Source organism: Girardinichthys multiradiatus, chromosome 9 (assembly GCF_021462225.1).
Source record: "Girardinichthys multiradiatus isolate DD_20200921_A chromosome 9, DD_fGirMul_XY1, whole genome shotgun sequence".
Lineage (NCBI taxonomy): Eukaryota > Metazoa > Chordata > Actinopteri > Cyprinodontiformes > Goodeidae > Girardinichthys > Girardinichthys multiradiatus.
Window position 1 is genome coordinate 31,026,403 of NC_061802.1, and position 26,350 is coordinate 31,052,752.

General features: G+C 38.9%; 1 protein-coding gene across 2 annotated transcripts in view; it reads left to right on the plus strand.

Moving 5' to 3' along the window:
* Positions 1-267: 267 nt before the first annotated feature.
* The window catches only part of ssbp4 (single stranded DNA binding protein 4), a 133,657-nt gene continuing 107,574 nt past the window's right edge, over positions 268-26,350 (plus strand). For both annotated transcript variants that reach the window (XM_047375147.1, XM_047375148.1), the window contains exons 1-3: positions 268-423; positions 16,352-16,424; positions 22,272-22,333. In XM_047375147.1, the coding sequence (XP_047231103.1) occupies positions 368-423; positions 16,352-16,424; positions 22,272-22,333 (191 nt within the window). In that variant the 5' untranslated portion in view covers positions 268-367. The remainder of the gene's footprint in view (positions 424-16,351; positions 16,425-22,271; positions 22,334-26,350) is intronic.

Here is a 26,350-nt window from a genome sequence, read left to right on the forward strand (position 1 = left end):
CCATTTGCAGAGCGGCGGGAGGAGGAGCAGGTCAGTGGAACAGCGACTGAGATGTAGAAAAAAAAATCCAATAGCGGACGGTTTCAAGTCTCCCCAGTAGAAACTGTGCCTGATTTGTGGCCAATGTTGGAGATGTAAAAAAAAAAAAAGAAAGAGAGGAAAGGAGAGAGGGAGAGGAGAGAGAGAGAGAGAGAGGAAGGAGGGAGGAGGATGGGGTGGAGGGAGGGAAGGGGGGGAGAAGAGGAGGAGGAGGAGGGGGGGGGGGAAGGAAAAACACTAAAGGGGTAGCTATGGAGATGGAGCGTTTTCCTGGCTGCTTTCTTTGACAGGTGTTGAGTGGGGCAAAAGTCTTAAAACAGAATTCAGCATGTACGCCAAAGGTAAAGGAGCTGTCGTCCCTTCCGATAGCCAAGCGAGAGAAAAGTAAGTGGATTTTGCTGCTTTATTGTGAGAGTTTTTACCTGCTTATCCGTGCGGACGAGGGGGCAGCGGAGGGGCGCACAACTTTCTAAACTAGGTAGTGTAATTTAAAAGGAGTGAGCTGGAGTAAAGTGCGCTCATCCTCAGCTCATCCGACCACCTTGGAGTCGCGACTCTTAAACTTTTTCCTTCAAAAACACGTCTCCCGTGTGTAATTATGCGCATGTTAGTTTCTAACAATGTGAAGCGAACACCTCTGTAAGTTAGTGCGGGGATAAGGAAAATTGGACGGGTTGTGTCTTTATTTATCTGGTTATTTATAACGCGCACTTGTGCGGCGGTAAAAGTTGAGGAGGCATTGTTGTTGGGGTAAAAGCATGTGTCCGTGGATGCACGGATTGCTCGCTTGTGTCTCCTTGAAACTTTCAAGGATGAAGACGCTGGATGCTTTCGGTGGAAATGGTGCTTTTTAGAGGCTTGAAGCGCTTAGGCTGTGCGTTTTTGGTGCGCAAAACATGGGGCGCAGGCACTTCAGGCGGCAAGAGGGGGAAGGCGCTGTCCCGTTCAGCAACCATACAAAGATGCTTAACTTTTAAATTGAAAAACGGTGATTTTATTTCAGCGTGAAACTTTATTCCAAGCAGATATTTTTCAAAAACAAAAAACTCTCTGTTTCCAGTTTTAGTTTTTATTCTCATATCAACTCGCTTATTGGCTGCTGCAAGACATTTGGTTTATTATGAGCAACTTTTAAATGTCACAGAGTGATGTCTTCCCGTTTACTGCTGAGCTCAGTGGAGTAAAAAGTTATTTCTTTACGGGAGCCTTCAGAGAGTTCTTTGAATCGTCATGGTGCTGTTCTATCACCATGAGGTCTCCTGTTTTACGCACCAAACAGTACGAATTTGTGGAGCAACGAGATGGGCTCCCCATGGAGACGCGTTTGTAATCCCTAAAACAATGTCAAGTCCTGGGAGGCTGTGCTGCTACACGACCCTCATCATACGTCTGTAATGGAAACACAATTTCTTTTGAGACTCTTATATGTTTTGATGCATTACCGTGTCATATTTGATTGATTAAGCTTTCCAGTGATGTGAGTCGCTTAGGCGCTTAGCGGAGGCTTCCTCTAGGACGACTTTGTGCACATCTGCTTGTAGGGAGCGTTTGATTTCACTCTGAATTTACATCATTTTGTTGAAAAATTGAGTGTCTGTGTGTTTCTTAATGCGTAGGAGTGAATCCTAAATGAAAACAGTCCCATGTGGATTTATGAGCAGCAGCAGGCGGGCTGACCTTTGAACCAGCATATGATGCTTTAATATTGCATATGAAGCACCAGCATCTCTGTTTACACCTGTTTGTGGAGCCTGGGTTATTTACAGTATGGTAAAAGCCGATATATAATTTATCTTTAGTTAGTTTTTAGTTGCTTGTTTGAGGGGCTGTGGATTATGTTGCATGTGTCACTGGGAGTGAAATCAGTGCAGAGGCAGCATGTATTTCAAATGATAGTGTAGGAGGAGGATTAATTATTTAACTCATAAGAACTACAAGTCTTTTGAGAAAAGCTGCGAAAGATGAATTCATCTAATTCGAGGCTGCTTATAAATTACAAAACCTTTATTGTTCATCCTGTTTGCTGTTATTTAAATATCTGTCACTTATTTGTAACAACTTGCCTATACTATTAAAGAATCCTATCCAATTCTTAAACTTGTTTATAGTGTTCTGCAAAAGCTTCAGACCCTTTGAACTTATTTCCCATTTTGCCGCATTACAATCACCAGTGCTATCTATTTCTATAAGATTTTTTGCAGAAAGTAAGTGCATAACTGTAAAGTGGAAGGGAAATAATACATGGTTTTCAACATTTTTTACAAATTAAAGTCCAAAAGCCATGATTTACATTTGTGTTCAGACAGGCTTTTATGTCTTGCTATGAATTCTCGATTGGTTTCATGTCTGGACCTTGACTAGACCATTTTAAGACAGAAATATGATTTGATCTAAGTCATTAACAATGGTGATCTGGCTTTTATGGCTGTTGTCCAGTTGGAAGGTGAACTTCCTGCCCTGTCTCCCCAGTAGTTGTGACCAGCTTCCCTGAACTGCTGAAGAAAAGCATCACCAAAGCCTGATGCAGCCACCACCAGTTTTCACTGTGGTTATAGGTTGTTCAGGGTAATTTGCAGTATTGAAGTTTTTCTGCCAAATATAGCGTTTTTCATGTGAGCCGGAAAGTTCAGTATTGTTGTGATCTTATCTGGCCAGAGCACCATTCACATCCAAACAGAACCTCTTGTGACTTTCTTTCGGCAATAGCTTCCTTCTTGCCACTCTCTGAAAAAGGCCAGATTTGTAGAGTTCATGGCTAACAGATTCTCCCACCTGAGCTGTGGATCACTGCAGCTCTTCCAGAGTTACTACAGACTCTGCTCTAAGTTGTCAGCTTGGGTTGTGGGCAATGGGTTAGCAGTTAAACCACAAGCATGTTTTGGATGATGAGCTGAAGAAAGCATAGTGAAGGTCAGAGCTTGGAATATTGTTTTATAACCAAACTCGCCACACCTTATAAATGACCTGGCTGCTGTGTTCTTGGTTCTGAAGTAGTTTGTTTCTGTTTTCCCTGAAAAGCCGTATTTATATTAAAGATATAATACACGGAAGTGAATTCTCTTTACTAATTGGGCGCAGTTGATTGCACTGGATATAATTAATGAGCATTATTGTAAAGGAGGTTAAATACAATGCCACACTTTTGATACTTTTACTTATAAAAGAAATCTGGAGCTCATGTGTAATTTTCCATCCACTTCACTATTATGCACTACTTTGTGTTGGCCCATCGCATTAAATCCTAACAGTACACAATGAAGTTTGTGGTTTTAACGTGACAAAATGTGAAATAGTAAGCGCTTTGCAAAGCACTGTATTTGGTGTGTATACACGTCACAGGCCAGCAGGTAATGTCCACACATCACAGACGAGGCTCGCCCTCTCCCCTCACCTGTCTTGTCCCCCTAACTTGCCCCGCAGGGCTAACACATGTTCCCTTGTAATCGTAGCGCTCGCAACAACGGCTTCAGTGAATTATCATATTCATATTTACATATTCATTAAAACCCTTACATACTGGCCTAATGAAAAGAAGGCACACCAGATGGATGCATGTGCCATTAAAGCAAGAGTTTGGCATCAAAGCTGCAGCTCCTGCTGTGAGGATTGATCATCAGGTCTTTCTTATTTAATAAAATGAATGGAAAACGACATGACATGAACCTGACCTGAGATCAGAGTGAAAAAATAAACGACAATGAAAGTGCTGCACGAACATGTTTATCTTGGCGTTGTTTTAATGAAGAACAGGTGATGCAATGTTTTAGCTAGAAATGCAAAACTTGTTGACACCAACATTTACAAAATGTAGAGTGTAGAGAAATGTTTTGCTTGCACAGCTGGAGGCAGTCAGACCGCATGGGTGTGGACATTTCATACTGTATAAGTTATACTAGAATATCAATGTTTAATAGGAAAACTTAGAATTAGAGTTAAATATGAATGATTATGTCTGTAAACATTTTAATAAACTGCCTCCTTATATTGCTCTTGCAGTGCATCATTTCATCATTTTTCCATATTAATATTTAAAACAACAAGATGGGCTGTTGACTTCATTTTCTGAGTTTTGTTTTTGCAAATGTGCAGCTGGTTTTCATGAATTTTTACTTTACTCCTAAAATATTCGACTAGTTCGATAGTTTCTTGAATGTTTTTTCTTCTTTAACATATAAAGAGTTTGACTAAAATATGTTGTCACTGTCAGAGTTGTTATGCAGCTTTTTTTTTTTTTTTTGTGTAACCATGGCTCCACTGGTAATAATGCTTTATTTGAGGTATGCCTTGATTGCGGTGCAGTTGTTGGTGTTTTGCAGATAGCCTGGTGTGTGCATGTGTGAAGCAGTGGATTTTGAAATTGAAACACAACGAAAAAAGGGTTTACAGTACTGAACGTCTCAGTTACATGCTGTGGATCTCAGGTTAAGTGTACAAAATGTTCCTAGATACAACCTCAACTGTGCATTTTAGTGTGTTTAGGATGCTGTACTTTACAGTGTTGGATGTAAAAAAAAAAAAGAAATCTGTAAAGCCTTGAAAGTCTTGACTTTGTTTAGAAATGCAATTGAACACATCCTGGCATGCAAACAATTACGTGGATTCCTCCACACAACCAAGGCCTCACCATATAAGTGAGATTCAGCTGGCTAGCTTAATTTTCCTCATAGCACAGGTAGCAGGAGTGTAGGGGGTAGGGGGTAGGGATGTGTTCACACCAGATCCTTGTTTAAGGTTATTTTCTTTAGGTCTTTCGTGTGAACAGAAAAGATCTAGTGTGATAAAAATAGGAGAGGAAAAACTGATGCGTATGGTCATCAATTTGTTGTTATTCTTCTGTTTTATCTTAGCCTTTTAATTAGAACTGATCAGACGATCAGAGGTCAGAATTGGACGATATTCCCTTGTTGGGCTCTGTTTGATGATCGCCGCGTCAATTACTGAAACATTTCACTTTTCTTTTCCTATGTATTATTTGCATCAGAGCTATAAATACATCAATCCCCCAGCATTTACTTTGATCAAGTTTTTGGTTTAGTAAAAATCTGCTTAAAGTTAATTACATTTGCTTTGATGCATAAATGAGTGTAACCTTGTAATGCCTTCATCTTCTGTTGGATGCAAAACTACTCTCTCTAAGAAAGTGCCTGCACCACATTCTGTTTTCTTTTTCATATGCTTTAATTCTGAAAAAGAGAAATCATATTCGGCATAATCAGCAAGTCAGAACTCAAAGAAAATCAGTAATTGATATTGGCCAGGAAAAGTCTGGTCAGTGCATTTTTAATTAAAATTAAATTTGAAAGGACTAAAAACTGGTGTCAAGCGAGTGGAGGTGATGTTAGGACAGCAAGAAGGTCCTGGGTTTGATTTCCATCTGGAAACCTTCAGCTTAGTTTGCATGCTCTATCCCAGCATGCATTGGTGCTTACTTCAACTTCCTCCCACAATGCTAAAGCACTTATGTCATCTTGATTGGCTACTGTAAATTTCCCTGAGATGCGAGCTTGTGCGTGCATAAATGTCTGTACTGTCCTGCACTTTGATGGACCTCAGGGTGCACCTTGCCTCTACCATATAAACCACTGGTTATAAACCCCAGATCCTCCCATGACCCTGCAGTGTGAAAAGCGAGTATAGAAATAGAAAAAATAAGGTATGCATGAATAGGAGTACCTAACAGAGCAGCATTAAGATGTGTTTTTTTTCCTTATACAGTAAATGGAAACTTTTTTCAATTTGTTCTAGTAAATCGAGTATCCGGGCTGCACGGTGGCACAGTTGGTAGCACTGTTGCCTTACAGCAAGAAGGTCCTGGGTTCAATTCCCAGCCAAGGGTCTTTCTGCATGGAGTTTGCATGTTCTCCCCGTGCATGCGTGGGTTCTCACCAGGTACTCTGGCTTCCTCTCACAGTCCAAAGACTTAATGGTTAATTGGTCTCTCTAAGTTGCCCTTAGGTGTGTGAAAGAGTGTGTGCGTGGTTGTATGTGTGTTGCCCTGCGATGGACTGGCGACCTGTCCAGGGTGTAGCCCATCTTTCGCTCATAAACTGCTGGAGATAGGCACCAGATCCCCCGAGACCCACTATGGAATAAGCAGTAGAAAATGACTGACTGACTGAATCAAGTACCCTAAATTAAGGGTTTGATTCACAAAAAAAAAGTTTAAGTTTGATCAAACATCTTCTCTTAAGAAGGACCGTATTTAGTATTTACTTTGTGTTTACAGTGTTTTGATGTTATTTCAAGTGGTTCTAGATTTGTTTGGGTGAAGAACCTCAAGTGCAAAGTTAATCAGTTTGTTTTGAACGCAAGTTTCTTTACATCCTCCGCTCCTCCTCTGGCTCCTCCCACCTATTTACATGCCATTTAACAGAGATATTCATGTCTAAATGCACGGTTTTGATTCTACACAGATGGCTCAGCCATCTGCATTTTAGTCTTTTGAAGGAAGCATAAAGAACTGCAAAGGAACATTAGCAGGAACAGAATTTGGAAAGTAAAGAAACCCTTGATTTACCCGCAGCACCATTTGGGGTGATGGCGCTCCCATTCAGATGTGTCAACAGTCAATTAATGCCTCCTGTTGTCAGCCGCTTTTGGTGCATCCGCACAAATTTGTTGCCCTTCGCACTCGAAATAAAGTAGGCAGTATAAATATTGAAGCTCTGTGCCTGAAGTTGTTAATCAGTTTGGCAACACTGCACACAGAGCAGAACAGTTTGTCTCTTATTAACATACAGAGGAAAGCATCCGTGCGAACAGCTATGAGGTGAGCGTCAGGTGATAATAGGAAACAGATGAGTGTTTTGAATATTTGGACTAATTGCTTCATGGTAGGTTATGTCATTGTTGCCCTCATTAACTACTCGTTGATGAAACTCATTATTGGCAAACCTGTACCAGTAATATCAGACATGTTCCTTATGCTTAATCTTTAGAAATGCCTCAGATGTGTCTCTGAGGTAAGAGGATATTATCACAGTTAAACAGGTTACCAGTGAGATGATCATGCTGTATTTATGTGTTCTTATGAATGCAGATGCGTTTATGCGCATGCGTGAAAAATGGCTGGATTAACCCGTGGCTAAAGCCGTTTGTGTTTACATGCTCATCAACACTGATTTGTTTTGACAAAAGGACTGCCAGAACAAAGACCCGCAAACAGACACGCTGTGCACAGTGGGAATAAGCTTCAGTGAAACATCTTTACAGCATCATAGGGGTCTGAAACAGGCACCAAACCTCTCCCTTACCTCCATGTGACTTTATTTAACACTTTATTTCTGTTTCAAAGCTTAATATCTATACCTTTAACCTTTCTGCGTCTTATCACGTTACACACAAAGTTTAATGTATTTCATTGGAAATCTAGGTGACAGACCAACACAAAGTAGTGCATATCTAAAAATTACAAGGAAAATGATACAGGGTTTTCAAAACATTTTATAAATACAAATCTGGAATGTGTGGCATGCTCTTGTATTCACCTCCCTTTACTCTGCTATCCCTAAATATAATCCAGTGCTGCCAATTTTCCCTGTGTACGTAATTCCCATTTTAAATTCAGCTGTTCTGTAATGGCCTCAGAGGATTTTTAGAGAACATTAGTGAGCAAACATCATGAAGACCAAGGAACACAGCAGACAGGTCACAGTTAGAGAATTTAAAGCAGTAGGTTTAGCAGATTAGGTTATAATAAAATATTTTGAGTTTTGAATATCTCAAAGAGTTCAGTTTAACCCAAGATTTAAAAACTTTAAAGTTATGGGATAAATGCAAACCTATTACAACGTAGTCGTCCATCTACATTGAGAAGGAAATGAATGATCAGGGTAGCAGCCAAGAGGCCCATCGTAAATCTGTAGGAGCTGCAGAGATGCACCGCACAGGTGTGAGACTCATGCACTGTACAAATCTGACCATTATTGCAGAATTGCAAGAAAATCATTGTTGAAAGAAATCCAAAACAGACCCAGTCTGCAGGAAGCTGTTCAGAGTTTATGGGTAGATGAATGGAATTCAATACAGGACAACCCTGGAAGAAAACATGTCGGGGGTTCACCTTGCAGTGTGACAGCAACTCTAAACATACAGCCAGAGCTACAATGGAATGATTTAGATCAAATCAGAGCACAATATGGCCCAATCAGTCCTGGGCTAAATTGTATTGAGAATCTGTGACAAGACTTCACTGATGCTTTTCATCCAAGTTGACCAAAGTTTAAACGTTTTGCAAAAGTGAATGGACAAAAGTCTCTAGATATGCAAAGCTTTTAGACATAAACCCCCAAAGACTTGCAGCTGTAATTGCATCAAAGGGTGTTCTACAAAAATATTCTCTCAGGGGGACTAAATACATTTGGATTCAAACTATTTAATGCAATTTAATATTTTACTAATTTAGTGACTTCTAGAAGCAGTTGGTATTCCCAATGATGTAATGCAGGGGTAATTGAATAAAGAGGGTTGAATACATTCATACTTTGTGTGCTATTTTATGTCAGTCTGTCATATAAAACCCATCAAAGTTTGTGTTTAAAATGGGACAAAATGTGAAAAAGTCCTAGGAGCATGATTAGTTTTGGGAGCAGTGTGTCTGTGCATCTCTTAATTCTTCTTCCACTAAATGCAAAAACTGCTTCAGCTTATTCCTCCGTCACCTCTTTGCACACCTTACCCCACTCTGACACTGTGATCACGGCTGAATTATTCAAATCAAGACATGAAAGTTAATTTTCTAACTGTCTGTGCTTTAGCTGGCTAAACTCAGAGATGCCCTCATCTCTGGGGGCAAGTAGAGAGAAGGCTGGCTGGGATAGCCTGAGGCTAAATGTCAGGTTTGCTTCTCAAGACGAGGAAGGCCGGGAGATCTTCTTGATGAATAGATGTGAAACAAAGTGCTGTTTTGCTTGCATGAAAAGGAGAACCTAAAGAAAGGAGACAATCACAAAGGGACTAGTAGATGTTTTTTTTTTTCTGTCCTCTGGCTACAATCCTGCTCAATGAGTATGGAGTAAAAATAGATGCAAATGATCCTGCCGCTGAAAGAGCATGACAGACAGATGTTCAGTGAACCTGCTATCATGGTCATGATGTTGTCAGTTACAGGTCAAACAAGCCTCCTCCCACTCAGTCGGATCTCTCACTTCCCAGCGTAGAATTTGTATCAGTGTTTTCCTTTGTTGCATTTCATCAGTGGACATCATCAGAGAGAGTGAAAGCCAAATTGGAGGAAATGGGAGACATTGAGAAGGCCGCGTGTGGTTTGTCTTGTAAGCATCTCATCTTTTATTCCTGAGTGACACATGTAAGCATTGTCGGGGTCACTAAAGATGAATTTAGGTTTGTGGTGTCCGCAGATTAAAAAAAGAAACAGACTGACCCTTAGTTTCCCTCTGACACACCTGTCGTACTGTACATGTTTTAAAAAAAAACTGCATCCCCAGCTTGCATTGAAGCTCCTGTTCTGCAGAGTTACACTTACTGCTCCTGACAGAGTAACAAAAGGTGTCCCCTGAAGCCTGAATTGAATGAGTGCTTTTAAATAATGCATTGCAGTCGGGGCAGGTGCCCGTTGCTGGTGCACAGCGCCCCTCAGATCACACCGGCCTTTACCATGAAAATTTTATTGCCGCAGAACTCGTGGGAATCTCTGTGCGATCCTGTACAGTGAAAAAGGGGGTATATAGGAACTGACGCTTGCTGCTGGGTGTTTCACACTGCAAATAGGGGCTTAATTTAACACATTACAGCAGTGGACTCCCCCTGCTTTCACCATGACGTCAGTGCTGTCTGAACTGTTCAGGCTGACACAATGGAAACAGAGGAAAACATGTGTACATAACAGAGGAAAGAAGGAAAAAATACAGATTGTAAAAACAGAGACTGATTTATGCAAATTCAGAATTTCAGTTTATTTTCAAAAATAATAAGTCAACATATACATGCTGGAACATGTCTTACATACGTTTCTCTGAAATGCATCAAGTTGTTTGGCTGTTTTGCTTCAAAACATTAATTGAACTATATATTCCATTAAAACACTTTAGTGCCAAATGTTTACAATTCATTAGTGATTGCGGGTGTATAAAGACCCTATTGCTGTGCCCCCGCTAATCTTTATTCAGAACCAATTCAATAAGCAAATAAATAAAGGAAATAAACTAGCAAAAGTTAAATTCAAATGCATTCATTTGAAAAAAAGAGGACACCCTATTCTCAAAAAGGTCTCCAAAAACCTTAAAATGTCATCATGGACCTCCAGCAGACTTGTTGCTGTTTATACAAAAGTGCATACCTCTACAATCAGAAAGAGACTGAACATGTTTGTCTTTCAGCGGAGGTGTGCAAGGAGGAAACCTTTGCTCTCAGAAAACATGAAGGGTAGACGAAGGTTTGCCAAAGAGAATGTAGACAAAGAGCTAAACTACAGTAATAATGTTATTTAAACATATTATTGTAAAACTTTGTTATTTACAACACAACAGAGGACATGTTTGACTGAAACCAAATAAAACATTCCAGGAAGAAACTTCATACCAACTGTGAAGCGGGGAGGTGGAGGTGTCATGTTTTGGGATGTTTTGCTGTAGCAGGGCCTGGTCAGCTCATCATGATAGAATCCACTATATATATTCTACTATGTATCTGAGTCCAGTTAAGGAAATTATTAGACCATGTGTAAACAAATGAAAGCTAAAACAGAACTGGAACCAGCAACGTTTTCTAGACTATATTAGTAATGGTAACAAACCCTTAAGATTACTATACCAATATTATTATACATATTCCCTATCCATTCAAGACATGAACAAAATGAGCACACTGCTGACATTGTTTCTCTGCTTCAACTAAAAACCCCTCAATCCTGCACTGCATAGTGTCACTGTTACAAGACCAAACAAATACCACAAGGCCTCTCTTCTTCTGGGTATACATACACAAATGGCAACAAGATGGAAATAAACATTGGTTGTTAATATTTGCCCAGTTTTATTCATGGGACCAATAACAATTTGTTAAAAAGTAACATTGACCGATACCGATGTTAGTCCTGATATCGGGCATCCTTACACATGGCTGAATGATCCTTGTTTCAGTTTAGTGATATCCAACAAATGTCTCCATTGCATCTACCATCAACAATGGTTCCACTTCATTGATGATACATTTTACCAATATGTTTCAGGTTTTTTAAATTGTAATCTTAAGAATTAGCAAGAAGAATATTTTTTCTTGTGCTAAAACACATTCACACGTTTGACCTTTACAACTTGCTGTATAATATTTTTAGTTTGTTAGAGTTAATCATTTTTATTCATTTTTGTAGATTTGACAGTTCTTTGGGACATTTTCAATGCATTCTAGATATTTTCTGATAACCATGTGTGAGATTAAATTTTTACAGGCCTCAATAAACATGTTTCTGAACACAATACTGCTAACTTTTACAGTACTTTTTAGGATTGGTATTACAATTTAAAGCCAACACTCCTACCTGTTATTTACCTTAGGTGTAGTAGTGATTATTGTTACTGTACTGAACCCACCCAGTTAATGCTTACTAACAGATAATTACATATCAGATAATTAGTCCAACTTTAAAGCATTTATGTTTTCACAAGTGATTGGAAATAAATGTGTGTGTGGTTTTGAAAACAGAAAGGCTGGTGATCATATTTGCTGTTCATTGCAAGTTTGAGCTGGTTTGGATCAGTTGCAACAAATTATTTTCCTTTGAGCAAATATATCTCAGTACATGTCACTGAGTTGCATTCAATTCTGATTGTCCAAAGCTAAAGAAAAATCAGGTTGTTCAACTTTTGGCCTAGTTCAATATTGATTCACTCAACATCATCCTGTATCCACCCAAACAACATATCAGTGTTTGTGCTGGCCTGAATGCATGTGATCTGCAAATAAATAGGCATTCACATTACACAAAAGTATTGCAGCTCTGCTGAAATCTGAAAATTTTATAGCAGATCACAGTTGGGAGAAGTGTCTGTATTTACCATAAAACTATGTAGTTGCTTGTTTGTTATTGGTGCATGTGTGTTTTGTCCTTGATTGTTTGAAGAGAATGATGCAGTTTTGTCTGTGTCTGCAAAGTTCAGTTAACTGTGGGCGACAACATTTGAGTTGCTTGGGATGATAGCCTTGAGCTTCCTGAAGTCTGGGCCAGCTATACATCTCAAGATCCCTTACAGTGACTGTGTGATGAGCACTAATAAGGCAAAGGCAGTGACAAGTAACAGGGATGAGTCAGCTATTGAGAGAAAGTAACAATTTGTTCTCCAGGAAAAGAAGAGTTTGCATTAATATATCAAGTTCATTATAAGCCAGCTCTTTATAAGCTGTCTATTAAGTCAGATCAGCAAGAAAAAAGGCGGCACAGAGAGAAAAATAGGTAGTAACTGGATATTTAATATTTAGTATAACTGAATAGAGCAAGATTGAAAAATGTTTTAAAATGGAGATTGAAATTAAAGTTTGAAAAATTATGCTATTATGTGTGCATTGCAGTTGGGATGTAACTAATAAATGAAACATGCTGAGATAACAGTGACTGTGCCTGTAAAAAGACTCCAGAGTTAGTTAGTTAGTTAGTTAGTTAGTTAGTTAGTTAGTATGTGGTATTTTTGTTAAGGAATGTATACAACCTAAACCTGAGTATTATGTAAGTAGAATTGGTGTTTAATATTATGAATTAAGTCAAAAACAAGATGCAGAAAAAAAAGTCAGTCAGTCATTCTCTACTGCTTCTTCCACAGTGGGTCGTGGGGGAGCTGGTGCCTATCTCCAACAGTCTATGGGCGAGAGGCGGGGTACACCCTGGACAGGTCGCTAGTCCATCGCAGGGCAACACGCAAACAACCAAGCACACACTCATTCACACACCTAAGGGAAATATAGAGATACCAATTAACCCAACAGTCATGTTTTTGGACTGTGGGAGGAAGCTGGAGTACCCGGTGAGAACCCACGCATGCACAGGGAGAACATGCAAACTCCATGCAGAAAGATCCCCGGCCAGGAGTCGAACCCAGGACTTCTTGCTGCCAACATGCAGCCTGAAAATAAAAGTTGATGAAAAAATAAGTACTAAGAATAAAAAAGAAATGTGAGCATTTAGATCATTAAATTGCGTTACGGAGTTCAATTGTTCAACTTGCAGGTCTAAAGAACAACGTTAATTCTCATCTATGCAATTTTCACCATTACCCTGTGTGATTACAACTCACAGCAAGACAGATCTGGATTTCATTGAGGGTTGAAAGGGGGTTGATGTGTGCAATTTGCATGTCCTTCCATAAGAGCCCCAATGCTTTGATTTTACTCAGTATAATAAAAACCCAGAGTAGTGTTTGGTCAGCCAGCTACTCTTTGGCTCCAAACACACACTGTTTGCGATCACTTGTTAGTAGCTGAAAGAACACCTGGCTGACAGGATGTGTCTCCTTTTTGATCAACTGGAAACCTTTAATCAGATCCCATAGTCTTTTCTTTGGGATAAATGAAATGTAATAAATTACTGGTTTCCATCTAAGGGACCAAATGCCATAGACTAATGATGTGATGCTTCAGCAGAAGGCAGGTTGTTTTGCACATAGTCCTTATGCATACAAAAAAACACCTTTTTACACCAATCTGGACTTTTTCTGTATTTGTCATTTTCCTATCTTTCGATTTGCTGCCGACATTGTCATGTGAGAGTTTTAGTAAAAGGCTTGTTACCAATATGCTACCCTGAACCTTTATCCTCCAGGACCTAATTACCCTGAACCCTTAGTTTCTCGTGTGTTGTTTGTTGTCCATTAGTTTATCAGGACTGAAATGAAAGACGATTTGTAGAGTAGTTTAAAATGAAACATAATCCTAAAAATATTCTTAAGATCCAAAGTCCTTAACACGCTCCTTCCACAAAGCTCAGGTCTGAAGGTTCTGGGTAATATCAAAATTTCTACCCCCTTTTCTTTGGTAATCTTCCACTTAGGTAATCTGTTTTTACCATGGTAAAACCAGCAGAAACAAATTACTCCACTGCATCTACATCCACATTGCTGATGCATTATACCTATACCTTTCAGGTTTTTAGGTTGAAATCTGAAGAATTAGCGAGAAGAATTAAAATGTTTTGCCAACTAATAAACAACCTGTAAAGTTTGGCCTTTTTTATTCAGTGGACTGATTTGATATTAAATGCAGCCTTATGTAATATTTCAATGAAACTACACTTTGTCACTTACACGGCTCACAAAAGTGTTCATTTGAGCAATATGAACAATAGTCTGTTTTGGTTTTTTATTGAACAAATTTTTTTTTTGGAATAAATCCATAGTTGATGTTTGAAAGAGTGGAGGGAGACAACTACTCTCCATTTATTCATCCCATGAAATATTGCATCTTTCACTTGTGAAATTTTAAAAAGATTTTTGTTTCTAGTTAGCTAAAATCCCTTTGTATTCTAAGCACTTATAAATAAATAAAAATAACTCTGAACTCATGTGTTTACTGTGTAAATATGAGCATGCTTTGCTGTATTATAACATTTTGTTAGATAAAAGTAATCAGCAAGAACACCTTCAAATCTTAAAATATCCTGATGGTTGCACAATTATAAAGAAAATCAAGTACACCAGGAAATAACGTTCACTGTGAGCCAGTTTTTTACCAATGGTGCATCTGTTGAACAATTACAAGAAGTGTAAATATAAAGACACCCACAGAATATTATTTATTCTAAAAAGACTAAAGACATACCTTAGGTTGTACCTTTGCAAGTAACACTAACCAAAATGCATTTTCATAATTTCAAATAGTTTGCAAGGCAAACGGTCTGAAGAATCTGCTTTTGCCTGTGGCTGCTCAAAATAATGCATCTCTGTTTGCATTCTGAAACAAGACAAAAATAAAATGGTATTTCTTTTACTTTATGGTTGCAATTACTAATAAGATGATCATAACTGTTTCTGTTTTCGAGATTGTTTGGAAATCTTACTTTGGGAAGTCATATTAAATTAATTTGGTTTCGCTAGTATTTTTTGCAATGTTATGCCTGATTAAAGACAGGCAGCAATAAGTTACAGTATCTTACCAGCCTAGTCTCAACCAAATAACATGCATTCCTAACAATGTCTAACCAATGCAGGGTTAGAAACTGTGAAATGGTAAAGGTCAGACCACACGTGAAATGTCAGGAACTGCAACCATGCAATACTAAACCATGCACTTGAAACTTTACATTAACTATGTACTTTTGTCTCAAAAGCAGTTAATGATGAGAGTGAAGTAGTTAGTAGAAATTAGAAAGTGAGAGGAGAAGCAGAGAGTAAAAAGACTATAGTCTTTGGTGCGAAACTATAGGGTTACACCTCTGTTTTTAAAGGAATCTGGACTGCACTTTCTTTTTTTACCGTAGCTCAATGTCCAACCTTTTTCCATGAGCTTCTCAGCCATTAAAAACATACATCTGATGTGGGTGCTGGGGGCAAAGAAAGTCTTTCAAAAAACCAAAAAACATTATTGGCATGCAGAATTTGAATGCATGGCACTCGAAACATGATATTCTACCAAATAATGCATTCAAGCAGTCCCTTGAATTTGTGATATCGAACACATTGATATAGCCATGACAACTGCATTTTGTGCAGCTTCAGAGGGGCATTTCACTGCTATTTCTGGCTTTCTGACCACCAGGATCCGGCATAAAAACTGGAGTACTTTGCTAAGTTAAATGTGAACAACGTTTGTGATTTGTGAAAATATGTAAAATATTGAAGATGTAGGTATTTCTTTTTCTGATGTGATGTAGATCTGATGCCACAGACTCCTCTGAACCAGTGGTGCGGTGACGTCTGAGTATCATGTCCGAGCTCATTGCTCCTCTACCCTGTCCCGTGTTCCTCAGAGTGTCTACATCATTTTGTTTTCAGTGTCTCGGCCTCAACAGCAGACAGTCTAAAACCACAGGGATATGGCCGAGTGCCACCAAAGCTCTTTAGCTCTTCGCTGCACAGCCTTATATCACACATTTACAACCTCGCCACAATGTATACGATCCTCAGACGGTTAAAGTCTTGTTTATCTAAGCTCCTTTGTGTGTGAACGGTGAGGATTTTGTGCCACTTTTGTTTAAAAGTTTGACCATCTTGTTTGATTGCTTTCTTAGAGTGAAACAAGTGTTAATCCTTGAATCGGCTTGTTTAAAGAAATTTAAGATGATCTAAAAACCATTCTGAATGAATCTGAGAAGTGTTATGTACAACTAAAAAATGTGACCTTCTGTCTTTCTCTCTGCTTTGTTTTCCAGGTTAGCTTTATACGTCTATGAGTATTTACTGCATGTTGGCGCACAGAAATCCGCACAGACTTTCCTGTCAGAGGTAAGATGTCCTCCTAATGAAACTTCCTGTTTAAAAAGGATGAGCGTGACTCCCTCTTGTATTGTACAACCACCAATGGAATTCACATTGTAGGTTTTTCCGGGCAGTTATTCTGTAACCTACAAGTGACCTTTCATACAGTCAGCAGTGTACTTCAGTCGGTTTTTGTGTGTAGAACAATGCAAACATTGGTTGGTCTACTTAATGTGATTAACTACCCCTCTATATTAGGTTTAATTTGCGATCATAAACTGTGTAATTAGAGCACCCTGATATACTATGAGTACATGTTGTTTGTGTTCTGTTCAGTTTTGATATTTGATAAGGGAAGCCCATGCCTGCCAAGTTAAACCTTGATTGTTTAAAGTCAGTGCAATCCAACAATTTGCCCACAGTCTACTGGACATATTAGCCTCTTATAATGCCTCTGCTCTGTAGAAGTTGTAAGCGCTCTAATGTGTTGCATCCTTTTCTTAATGGACATCCTTCCTGCTAATGGTTCAGTGTTCAGGCTTTCTGCAGCTGAAAACATCTCCTGCACACTGGCTTTATTCAGTTCTAAGAAAGACAATCACTCGCAGTAAAAGCAAAGGCAGGTCGACATCTGACCACCTTAAATCGGGGCATATTTATCTGTCACGTCATTCTGTTAGCTCAGGTCAGAGTGACACTGACAGCGTTGTAACTATTTGAACTCCAAATACACCTTATACATACATCTGTAAAGCACTGTATTTATTTGACAGTTTAAGTCATACATATTTTCTCAGGATGGAGATGAAGGATAATATGGAAACTTTTTAATAACAACACATGCTAAGTATTTTACAGATTAAAGTTTCCGAAATTTCAGTTAAAGGTCACATTGGAAAGTAGTTTGCACCAGGTCCACCACTGTTTTCCGCCTAAACAGGCTTCATTTTGTCAAATAAAGTCTCATACATGAAAAAAAAAAAATAAACATTTAAAAAACCGAACAAAGGCTTTAAATGTTGAATTAGTCAGTTCCTGTATATAAAAGTCTGTATAAAATAGTTCAAACTAGCAATGCAAAGCAGTAACACACTTACATACTGATCATTGCTTGATATAGTAGACAGAAATTCAAGTGAATGCAGCATTACTTCAAAATACTATTATCTTAACTACAACTAAAAAGTGGCAATCAAAAAAACAACTCAAGATTCACATATTTTTCTATTTATTTTATATTCAGATTTAGTTGTGTTAAGCTCTGACATATTTAAGAAATAAAACCAAAAAGGTAGTTGGCTCTCTATTGGAGAGTGAATGAAAAACAAACCTAAGTATCATCTGGATCTAAATGGCACTTGATATACCCATGAAGAATGTGTTTTATGGTAGCCAGTATGTGAAGTAAAAGAAAAGGACCAAGGACTAAGCCTTGTGGTTCTCCACAAAAGAGTCCGTGAAGCGTCTGCAGTAAAACACCAAACGTCCTATTAAGATAATTAACAAGAATTAAATCTGTTATTCTTTCAAACATAGTTGCAAAATCTTCTAGAGTTGCACTAATCGGACCTTTCAAGGTCTGTCCTTCCAAGTTGGATTTTACATTTAGGTACTTAATCAAACAAAAAATCTAATTTGTGTAAATGTTGTTTTTAGTTACTAATTAAATGCAACAAACATTGATTTTAAATGAACAAAGTTGTGCTGCAGGTTCTTTGTTAGAGGTGATAGTTTTGAATCATTTACCTTGATACCTAAATGGATATAATACAGGATTATGTCCATTTATGCCACAGAGCCAATGTCACTAACCCTTAACTAAGTTTTTCTTAACTCAAACCAACATCTATCGGAGAGCATGCTGTTTGCCGATGCATTCACTGATATAAACAAAAAGTATTTTAACCGTTTTGATTTAATTGACAAGACAGAAAAAAACAGACATTCTGATGACTGCTGCTTTTTCAAATCCAGAAAAAAAGGTTTAGATTTTTTTTATAAACAGCAAAATCACAAATCTAAGTTATGATGAGGAGAGCAGCACTGTGAGATAAGCAGTTGGGCTACAGAAAGCCTTGGTAATTTCAGAGGCCTAACGGGTGAGTCTTTTTAGGTTTTACAGTTGAGCTGTTGGAAAGAGGTGAAATTTAGGATCGAAGGCAACCAGAGGCACACAAATACAGATCAGAATTAAAACTGCATATTAACAGATAAACTCACATGAAGTGCACATGCACGCATGGTATTCAGATGGAGTCTTGTGGTGTTTTATTACTGGATGGAATTTAGGGCCTTTTAGGGCTTTTTCATGAGTTTTTAACCTAATCCCCTTGTCACACCACTGCATATATTTTTTATGTTTTAGTGGAATAGAAAGACATTAGGCCATAAGGAGATAACACATCTGCATCACTTTAGTATACATTTGACATTGTAGCATAAAATAAATTGATCCTCACCTAAGCCAGATATTTAAGTTTAAATATTCTGCCACAGCTCTCACATGCCATGTAAACCAAAAAACGCATACACTCACCGGCCACTTTATTAGGTACACCTGTCCAACTGCTTGTTAACGCAAATTTTGAGTCAGCCAATCACATGGCAGCAACTCAATGCATTTAGGCATGTAGACATGGTCAAGACGATCCGCCGCAGTTCAAACCGAGCATCAGAATGGGGAAGAAAGGTGGTTTAAGTGACTTTGAATGTGGCATGGTTGTTGGTGACGGATTGGTCTGAGTATTTCAGAAACTGCTGATCTACTGCGATTTTCACACACTACCATCTCTAGGGTTTACAGAGAATTTTCCAAAAAAGAGAAAATATCCAGTGAGCGGCAGCTCTGTGGGCGCAAATGCCTTGTTGATGCCAGAGGTCAGAGGAGAATGGCCAGACTGGTTCGAGCTGATCGAAAGGCAACAGTAACTCAAATAACCACTTGTTACAACCAAGGCATGCAGAAGAGCATCTCTGAACTCGCAACACGTCAAACCTTGAGGCAGATGGGCTACAGCAGCAGAAGACCACACCGGGTGCCACTCTTGTCAGCTAAGAACGGGAAACTGAGTCTACAATTTGCACAGGCTCACCAAAATTGGACAATAGAAGATTGAAAAAATGTTGCCTGGTCTGATGAGTCTCGATTTCTGCTGCGACATTAAGATGGTCAGGTCAGAATTTGGCGTCAACAACATGAAGGATGGATCCATCCTGCCTTGTATCAACAGTTCAGGCTGGTGGTGGTGGTGTAATGGTGTGGGGGATATTATCTTGGCACACTTTGGGCCCCTTAGTACCAATTGAGCATCGTGTCAACGCCACAGCCTACCTGAGTATTGTTGCTGACCATGTCCATCCCTTTATGACCACAGGTTACCCATCTTCTGATGGTTACTTCCAGCAGGATAAAGCACCATGTCATAAAGCACGAATCATCTCAGACTGGTTTCTTGAACATGACAATGAGTTCACTGTACTCAAATGGACTCCACAGTCACCAGATCTCAATCCAATAGAGCACCTTTGGGTGTGGTGGAACGGGAGATTTACATCATGGATGTGCAGCTGACAAATCTGCAGCATGTGTGATGCTATCATGTCAATATGGACCAAACTCTCTGAGGAACGTTTCCAGTACCTTGTTGAATCTATGCCATGAAGGATTAAGGCAGTTCTGAAGGCAAAAGGGGGTCCAACCCGGTACTAGCAAGGTGTACCTAATAAAGTGGCCAGTGAGTGTATACGGTGCGTATACACTGGTACAACTGCAACTCAAATATCCCAGTAATGACCCAATGACAACATGACTTAATTTCATACTATGTTCTCTAAATAGTTCACTGACTTCAGCAGGCTGGACGCCTAAAACTGAACATAAGACTGACAGCATGACCTCCTTTTTGATGAATTCAGGTAATGTTTACCTGACCACTTGGGGGACCTCATATAACATTGAAATTTTATTCCCAGTCAGTCAGTTCTCTAATATAAAACAAAAGCACTACAAGACTGTTAGCAGAGAGCATAAATTGCTTTTAAGCCCCAGTAGACATGGACTATTCAGAAAGCAACACATACTTACTTGCCTGATTGATTTTTCTCAGAGACCAGTAAAGAAACCATTACAACAATCTGTCATAGTGCTAGGCAGTTTTTAGACCCACATGCAGAAATTAACAGGAGATGGAGAAAAGTTTAAAAACGGTTTATTGCAAACAGGTAAACTTTAAGACTTGATCAGGGGAGGGTTCCTGACGTTTTTAAGGTGGAGTCACTGGGAGGAAGGAGGAGACGAGAGGTGAGATGGATTGTTGCCAACAGTGAGTAGTCTTAATGAAAAGGGAGAGATTTTACTGGTCACCAAGGTGTAATCCACATAAGGAGGGAAATAACTGGGTCCAGGGATGTTGGCCTGTGCGAGGTGCAGGTAGTAAGAGGTTCCATTTTTTTTCTGTGTCCTTTGACAGAAAACCCTGTAACCCTGGCAATGTTTTTTTTGATGATAGTAACCTGAATTAGCAACAGACTTTATATTCTTGTTAAAAATGAGGTTCGAGTCCAAGATGACAGTTTTCTTGCATGCTCTGTTGTCTTTCACCCCACTGAGTATAGTTATACACTGATCTCTAGCCTTGTAGTTTCTCTACCAAAAACAAGGACTTCTATCTTATTTGCATTAAGTTGGATGAAGTTCTGACCCGTGCACTGATTGATATTATAGACACACTATATTCATTGATTGTAATGGGCTTTGACCATATGGTGACAGAGAAGTGTACAGTTGTGTGGCATCAGCATACATATAGTGAGAGATGTTGTGGTACTATAATTTGAGGGAAGGAGATTGTATCTCATAATTTTCTTTCATTTTATAAACTCATTTTATATGAAGTGACAAATAAAGTATGTTCTTGCTTACCTGGAAAGTAGGAACCAGCCCGTCACTAGCAAATTGCTATGAAAATAATTTGTACAACATGATTTTATCAAGTCTTTCAAGAGAAATTATATAGTTTATAGGGTCCAAATGAATGAACACAAGGTATTTGTAATAGATTAGAGACTTTTATAGTTGTAGATAAATTTAAGGTCCCACACAGATACACCTGCTCATCTAATGAGAGCGTTATCACCAGGCCTCTCCGGCCTTAATTAGCCTCTGTTCCTCCTCTAGCGTGAAGCGCACGCACTCACTAACGTTTATAGTATCCACACAATGCGCTCCTGGCCCCGAGAGGGCTTCACCACATTCTGCTCTTCTGCACAGTGCAGCACTCAGCTCTTTAGCAGCATTAAATCAACAGCCTCACAACAACGCACTGCACATCATATCATTATAAGTGGCACTGGGAATATCTGTAGGATAGACACTTTAATAGAACCCTAGGCCTTGTATCTGTATTTTCTTCTTTTTGATACATAGCACATATACAAAATATAGAGAAATCTCAGCCCTGTCATGCTGTCTTCACATACTTTTAGACTGTATATAGAAGCCCTTATTCTGTGCTGTTTATGTATGTACAGTCAAGTTAGCGGTACTGTGTACAGTTGGGCAGCTATCTCTCTTTGGATCTTATCTTAGAGTCCAGATACAGGCAGGAGCTTGGCTGGTTTTCAGAGGGCAGCTCAGAGGACTGCTACTTCAAGACAGTCACACTTTCTTACCCACGAACTCTTCTGCTCTGCACTATAGATCACTCCCTGACCGATTATTTCTCTCCCACAGTGTCGCTCTGTCAGCCTAAAGTTGGGAGAAACGTTAAGCAAAATGGTTACATTATGAATAAAACATGCAGCAGTATCTAATTTTTCATTCTTCTCCTTTGTCTCTTCCCCTGAATGTTCTTTCCCTTTCCCTATTTCTCACAGATCCGATGGGAGAAGAATATCACACTTGGGGAACCGCCAGGATTTTTACACTCATGGTGGTGGTACGTGTTCATTCATCCTCTCTCTTTTGTTCCTCTACTTGGCCACACACATGATTCTTTTTAAATGTCTCATGTTTATACCAAAGATGTAGTCTTAGAGGATTGAAGAAATGTGCAGGTGTGAATGGAGACAGTAATTGCTGGTACTACTAACTGCATCATCTCCTGGTGTCCTGATTGACAACTGAGCTCTTTTATTTGAGGTTCTTTTCATAGTTTCTCTATGAAGTGTTCACATTTTAGTTAATGTAAAAAATCAGTGACAGATCCTCCAATCATTTTGGTTTACAAACTCTTGCGACTGAACTGCACTAACTCACCAGTCCCACCTCTCAGTGTGGCAGAGACACCACTTTTGTTTTGGCAAACTCATAGTGATAAAGGTTAACTGAATTAGCTTTACTTATAAATGCACATAACTACTACTAACACTAACGTTTGACAAAGTTCAAAAACATACCTCTCGGAAATGCCTGTTTCATAGAAATTATAGTTGTATAGTCAAAGTCTGGGTTCTTCTTTAACTTGTACAGTGATTTTCAATAAATCTAGAATATGTGTTCCGATGAGGCTCGTTTGTCAGATTAAACTTTCCTTTCTAAACTAACAACCTTGAAGCAGGTATTAAAACACTTTTAATTAAGCCCACATTTCTGCATTAAAAAGGTTTTTTTTATTGGTCTGAAGTAATATTCTAATCTTAAATGTCTTGTTTCCATCAGCTGTAAGCAAGACATCATCATAATTAACAAAAATGCAAGCTTTAAAACATCAGTCAGTTAGTGAAACAAATTAACTTTTCAATAATATTCTAACTGATTGAATATATGACTGTTATTGGTGTAAAATGCTGAAATAAACACAACAACTGTTGTGATCATACTGGCATGACTGCAGTATGTTGCAGTTTAGAGGCTGGAGTACTAACATCCATCCATCCATTTTCTATACCAGCTCCTTCCGTACAGGGTTGTGGGGGAGAGGTTGCCAGTCCATCGCAGGGCAACACAGAGACAAACAACCATGCACACACCCGTTCACAACATTCACACCAAAGGGCGATAAAGAGAAACCAATTAGCCTAACAGTCATGTTTTTGGACTGTGGGAAAAAGCAAAAGTACCCAGAGAGAACCCATGCATGCACAGAGAGAACATGCAGTCTCCATGCAGAAAGACCCATGGCTGGGAGTTGAACCCAGGACCTTCTTGCTGCAAGGCAACAGTGCTACCAACTGTCAGTTTATTTATACTGCATCAGTTCACACCTCATTTCATCTCAAGGCCAATTATCTAATAAATTACATACGGGTCCAATCCTTTCCCAAGAATTGTGTTCAATCCCAAATCAATTCAGTTCAGATAATTACAAACAGTCCAGTTTTTCCCAATCATTATACAAAGCAGTCAAACTCATTTGAGCCAGAAAGTAAAGAAATCCAGTTGATTGTATCAAGTCGTTGACGTTGCAGCAATCCCTCATCCTGAGTAAGCATGTGGTGACAGTCGAGAGGAACCACTCCCTTTTAACTGGAATAGAACCTCTATCAGAACCAGCACGAGGCTGATTGGCCATCTCCTGTAACTGTCTAGGGGTTGGGAGGACAGAAAAGAGAAGTACTAAGCCAGGGGTACTTTCTGTGTAAAAGAAAAACAAAATACTCAAAACTAATGGAAGCAATAGCTTGTTTATTAGCTCAGTCCAGACAGAAAAGAAATGCAGCTAAGCAGATGCATGATGTGAAGAATACTCACTATGATGAAAAACAAAGAGCCTACACAAAGTGTATAGAAGCAATAGCTCCATTAATGACTTTGTTTAGGGAAGAGACACATCTTAAAACAAAAGCACAAAGCCAATGGTTGTTTTTATATGAAATAAAAAACTAAGACAGTACACAAACATAGAAAAAGATTACTGCCCCTTTTAGGAAAAAAAAACACTAAACACAGAAGACAGAAAATGACCATAATAATTTAAAGAATATTGCCTAAATAAAGTGTAGCAGAAAGAAATAGAGTGTGGAGAAGTGATCAGCATGTCCTCCAGCAGCCTAAGCCTATCGCAACATAACCACAAACGTAGCAGGAAAGGAGCCTGATACCTGAAACATCTGCCTCAAATTTATACTTTACACACTCTAGGAATTTTCCTTTCATTGAAACCTCATGTGACATACATATAACAATTATCACACGCCATTTGTAAATTCAAATACTTTTGACATGTATGATTGCCCTCTACCTCTAGAGTACAGTGTTTTATAAGTACTATTCATAACTTTCTTGCTCTGTGCAGTACAACAAAATACAGATGAGAATAGAAAACAGATGCAAGAGACCAGAAATGTTTAGTTATCGGGAGGAAAATAACATGAACATTTTAGAAGGATCCCAAATAGGGTGGCAATGCTAAAAATATCTGGAAAATCTAAAATACCTGGCTCCTCTGAGCAGAAGATCCAGGAAGCAGAGAACTGGTTTCTGAAAACATTACACTAACCCTTTTTAATACCTTAATGGATTTGTAGTGGGTTTTTTTTTTTATTTGACTCTCTAGGAATGCTCTCAAATGGCTGTCACAAAATTTAAAAGGAATACAGATTTTGCTTTTTGACTGTTAGTTGAAAAGTTTTACAAGAAAATGACGGCTCCCAAAACCCATGTGTCCCATCCTCTGTGATTGCTGTAACTGCTGACCATGTTAAGGAAGCTGCATTAGCAGTTTAGTCAACCAAAGCCTGCTGTTGTTTGCAGAAGGTTTGCATGCACCTGCCCCTTTAACTGTGTATCCCCCTCATGGCCAATAAACCTTTGCTCCATCATCAGAAAGTTTAAGCACAACTTCATCTGTATGATCTGATAATTATATTTTTCACTTTAAGTGACCTTATTCACATATCGGACCCGTAGATGCACAGGAATAATGGTATCCGTATTGAAATAAGTGTACAGCATGGTGGTGCAGTGGTCGGCACTGTTGCCTTGCAGCAAGTAGGTCCTGGATTCAAATCTTGGTCCCCAGCCCAAAAACAATGACTGTAAAGTTGACTGGCCTCTCTAATTTGCCCTTTGGTGTAAGTGCGTGCATGGTTAATTGTCTCTGTGATGGACTAGTGATCTGTCCGGATCGAACCCCCCTCTCACCCAGTGACTGCTAGAGATAGACACCAGCCGCACTGATGCTCTGCGGAACAAGTGGATAAAGAGAATTGATAGATGGATAAAAAATATCTACTTTTTATTAGAATAATAACCACACACATGCTCAATTAACTATTTTGGAACTAGAAAAGTAAACACTCTGCAGGTTGCAAGTATGAGCATGTAAAGGTAAAACTGAAGTATCGTAAAACTATATATACAAGTTTTTCCCATACAAAACTCTATATTGATGGGCATTTTTATCTTGTCAGCTGCAACTCTTCAAACTTAATAAACATATAAGACATTAAATATGACCCAAACTAAACACAAGGAAAAAGACCGTCCAACCCTTTGAAATTAGTATCAGAGTAAACTCATATGTTTGGATAAATGGGAGTGGGTGGGGAGGCTGCATGCAGCTTACACCTGCCTTTACACTATGTTATATATTCTATACTATCAGATTAAAGTGTTATTTTCCGACTTTTATAAGATCTATTAACATCAAATAAAAAAACTGGGAGGGAGTTTAAAATCTGCACTTTTGAGCTGACAGCAACACTTGTTTACGTAGCTTTGTTAGCGCCACTTGATCTGATCACGCTAGTGTGATCATAGACCTCAAATGAGTGGAAACCTCTTTAATACTACACATATCTAACTTTTAATCTCCTTTACTCAGTAACCCAGACAACATTGAAGACTGTTTTTTTTTTTTAGCACAACCTGAGGCATTTCTGATCGGTCACAGCCAATCAAGCTGAAAATTGTCCAGTTCCGGTCAGCACACGATTTCTCAGAGCAAAAGAGAGAGTAAAAATGTACCTGTCAAAATGAGAGACAAGTTTTTGGCAAAAACAGAAAAAAAACA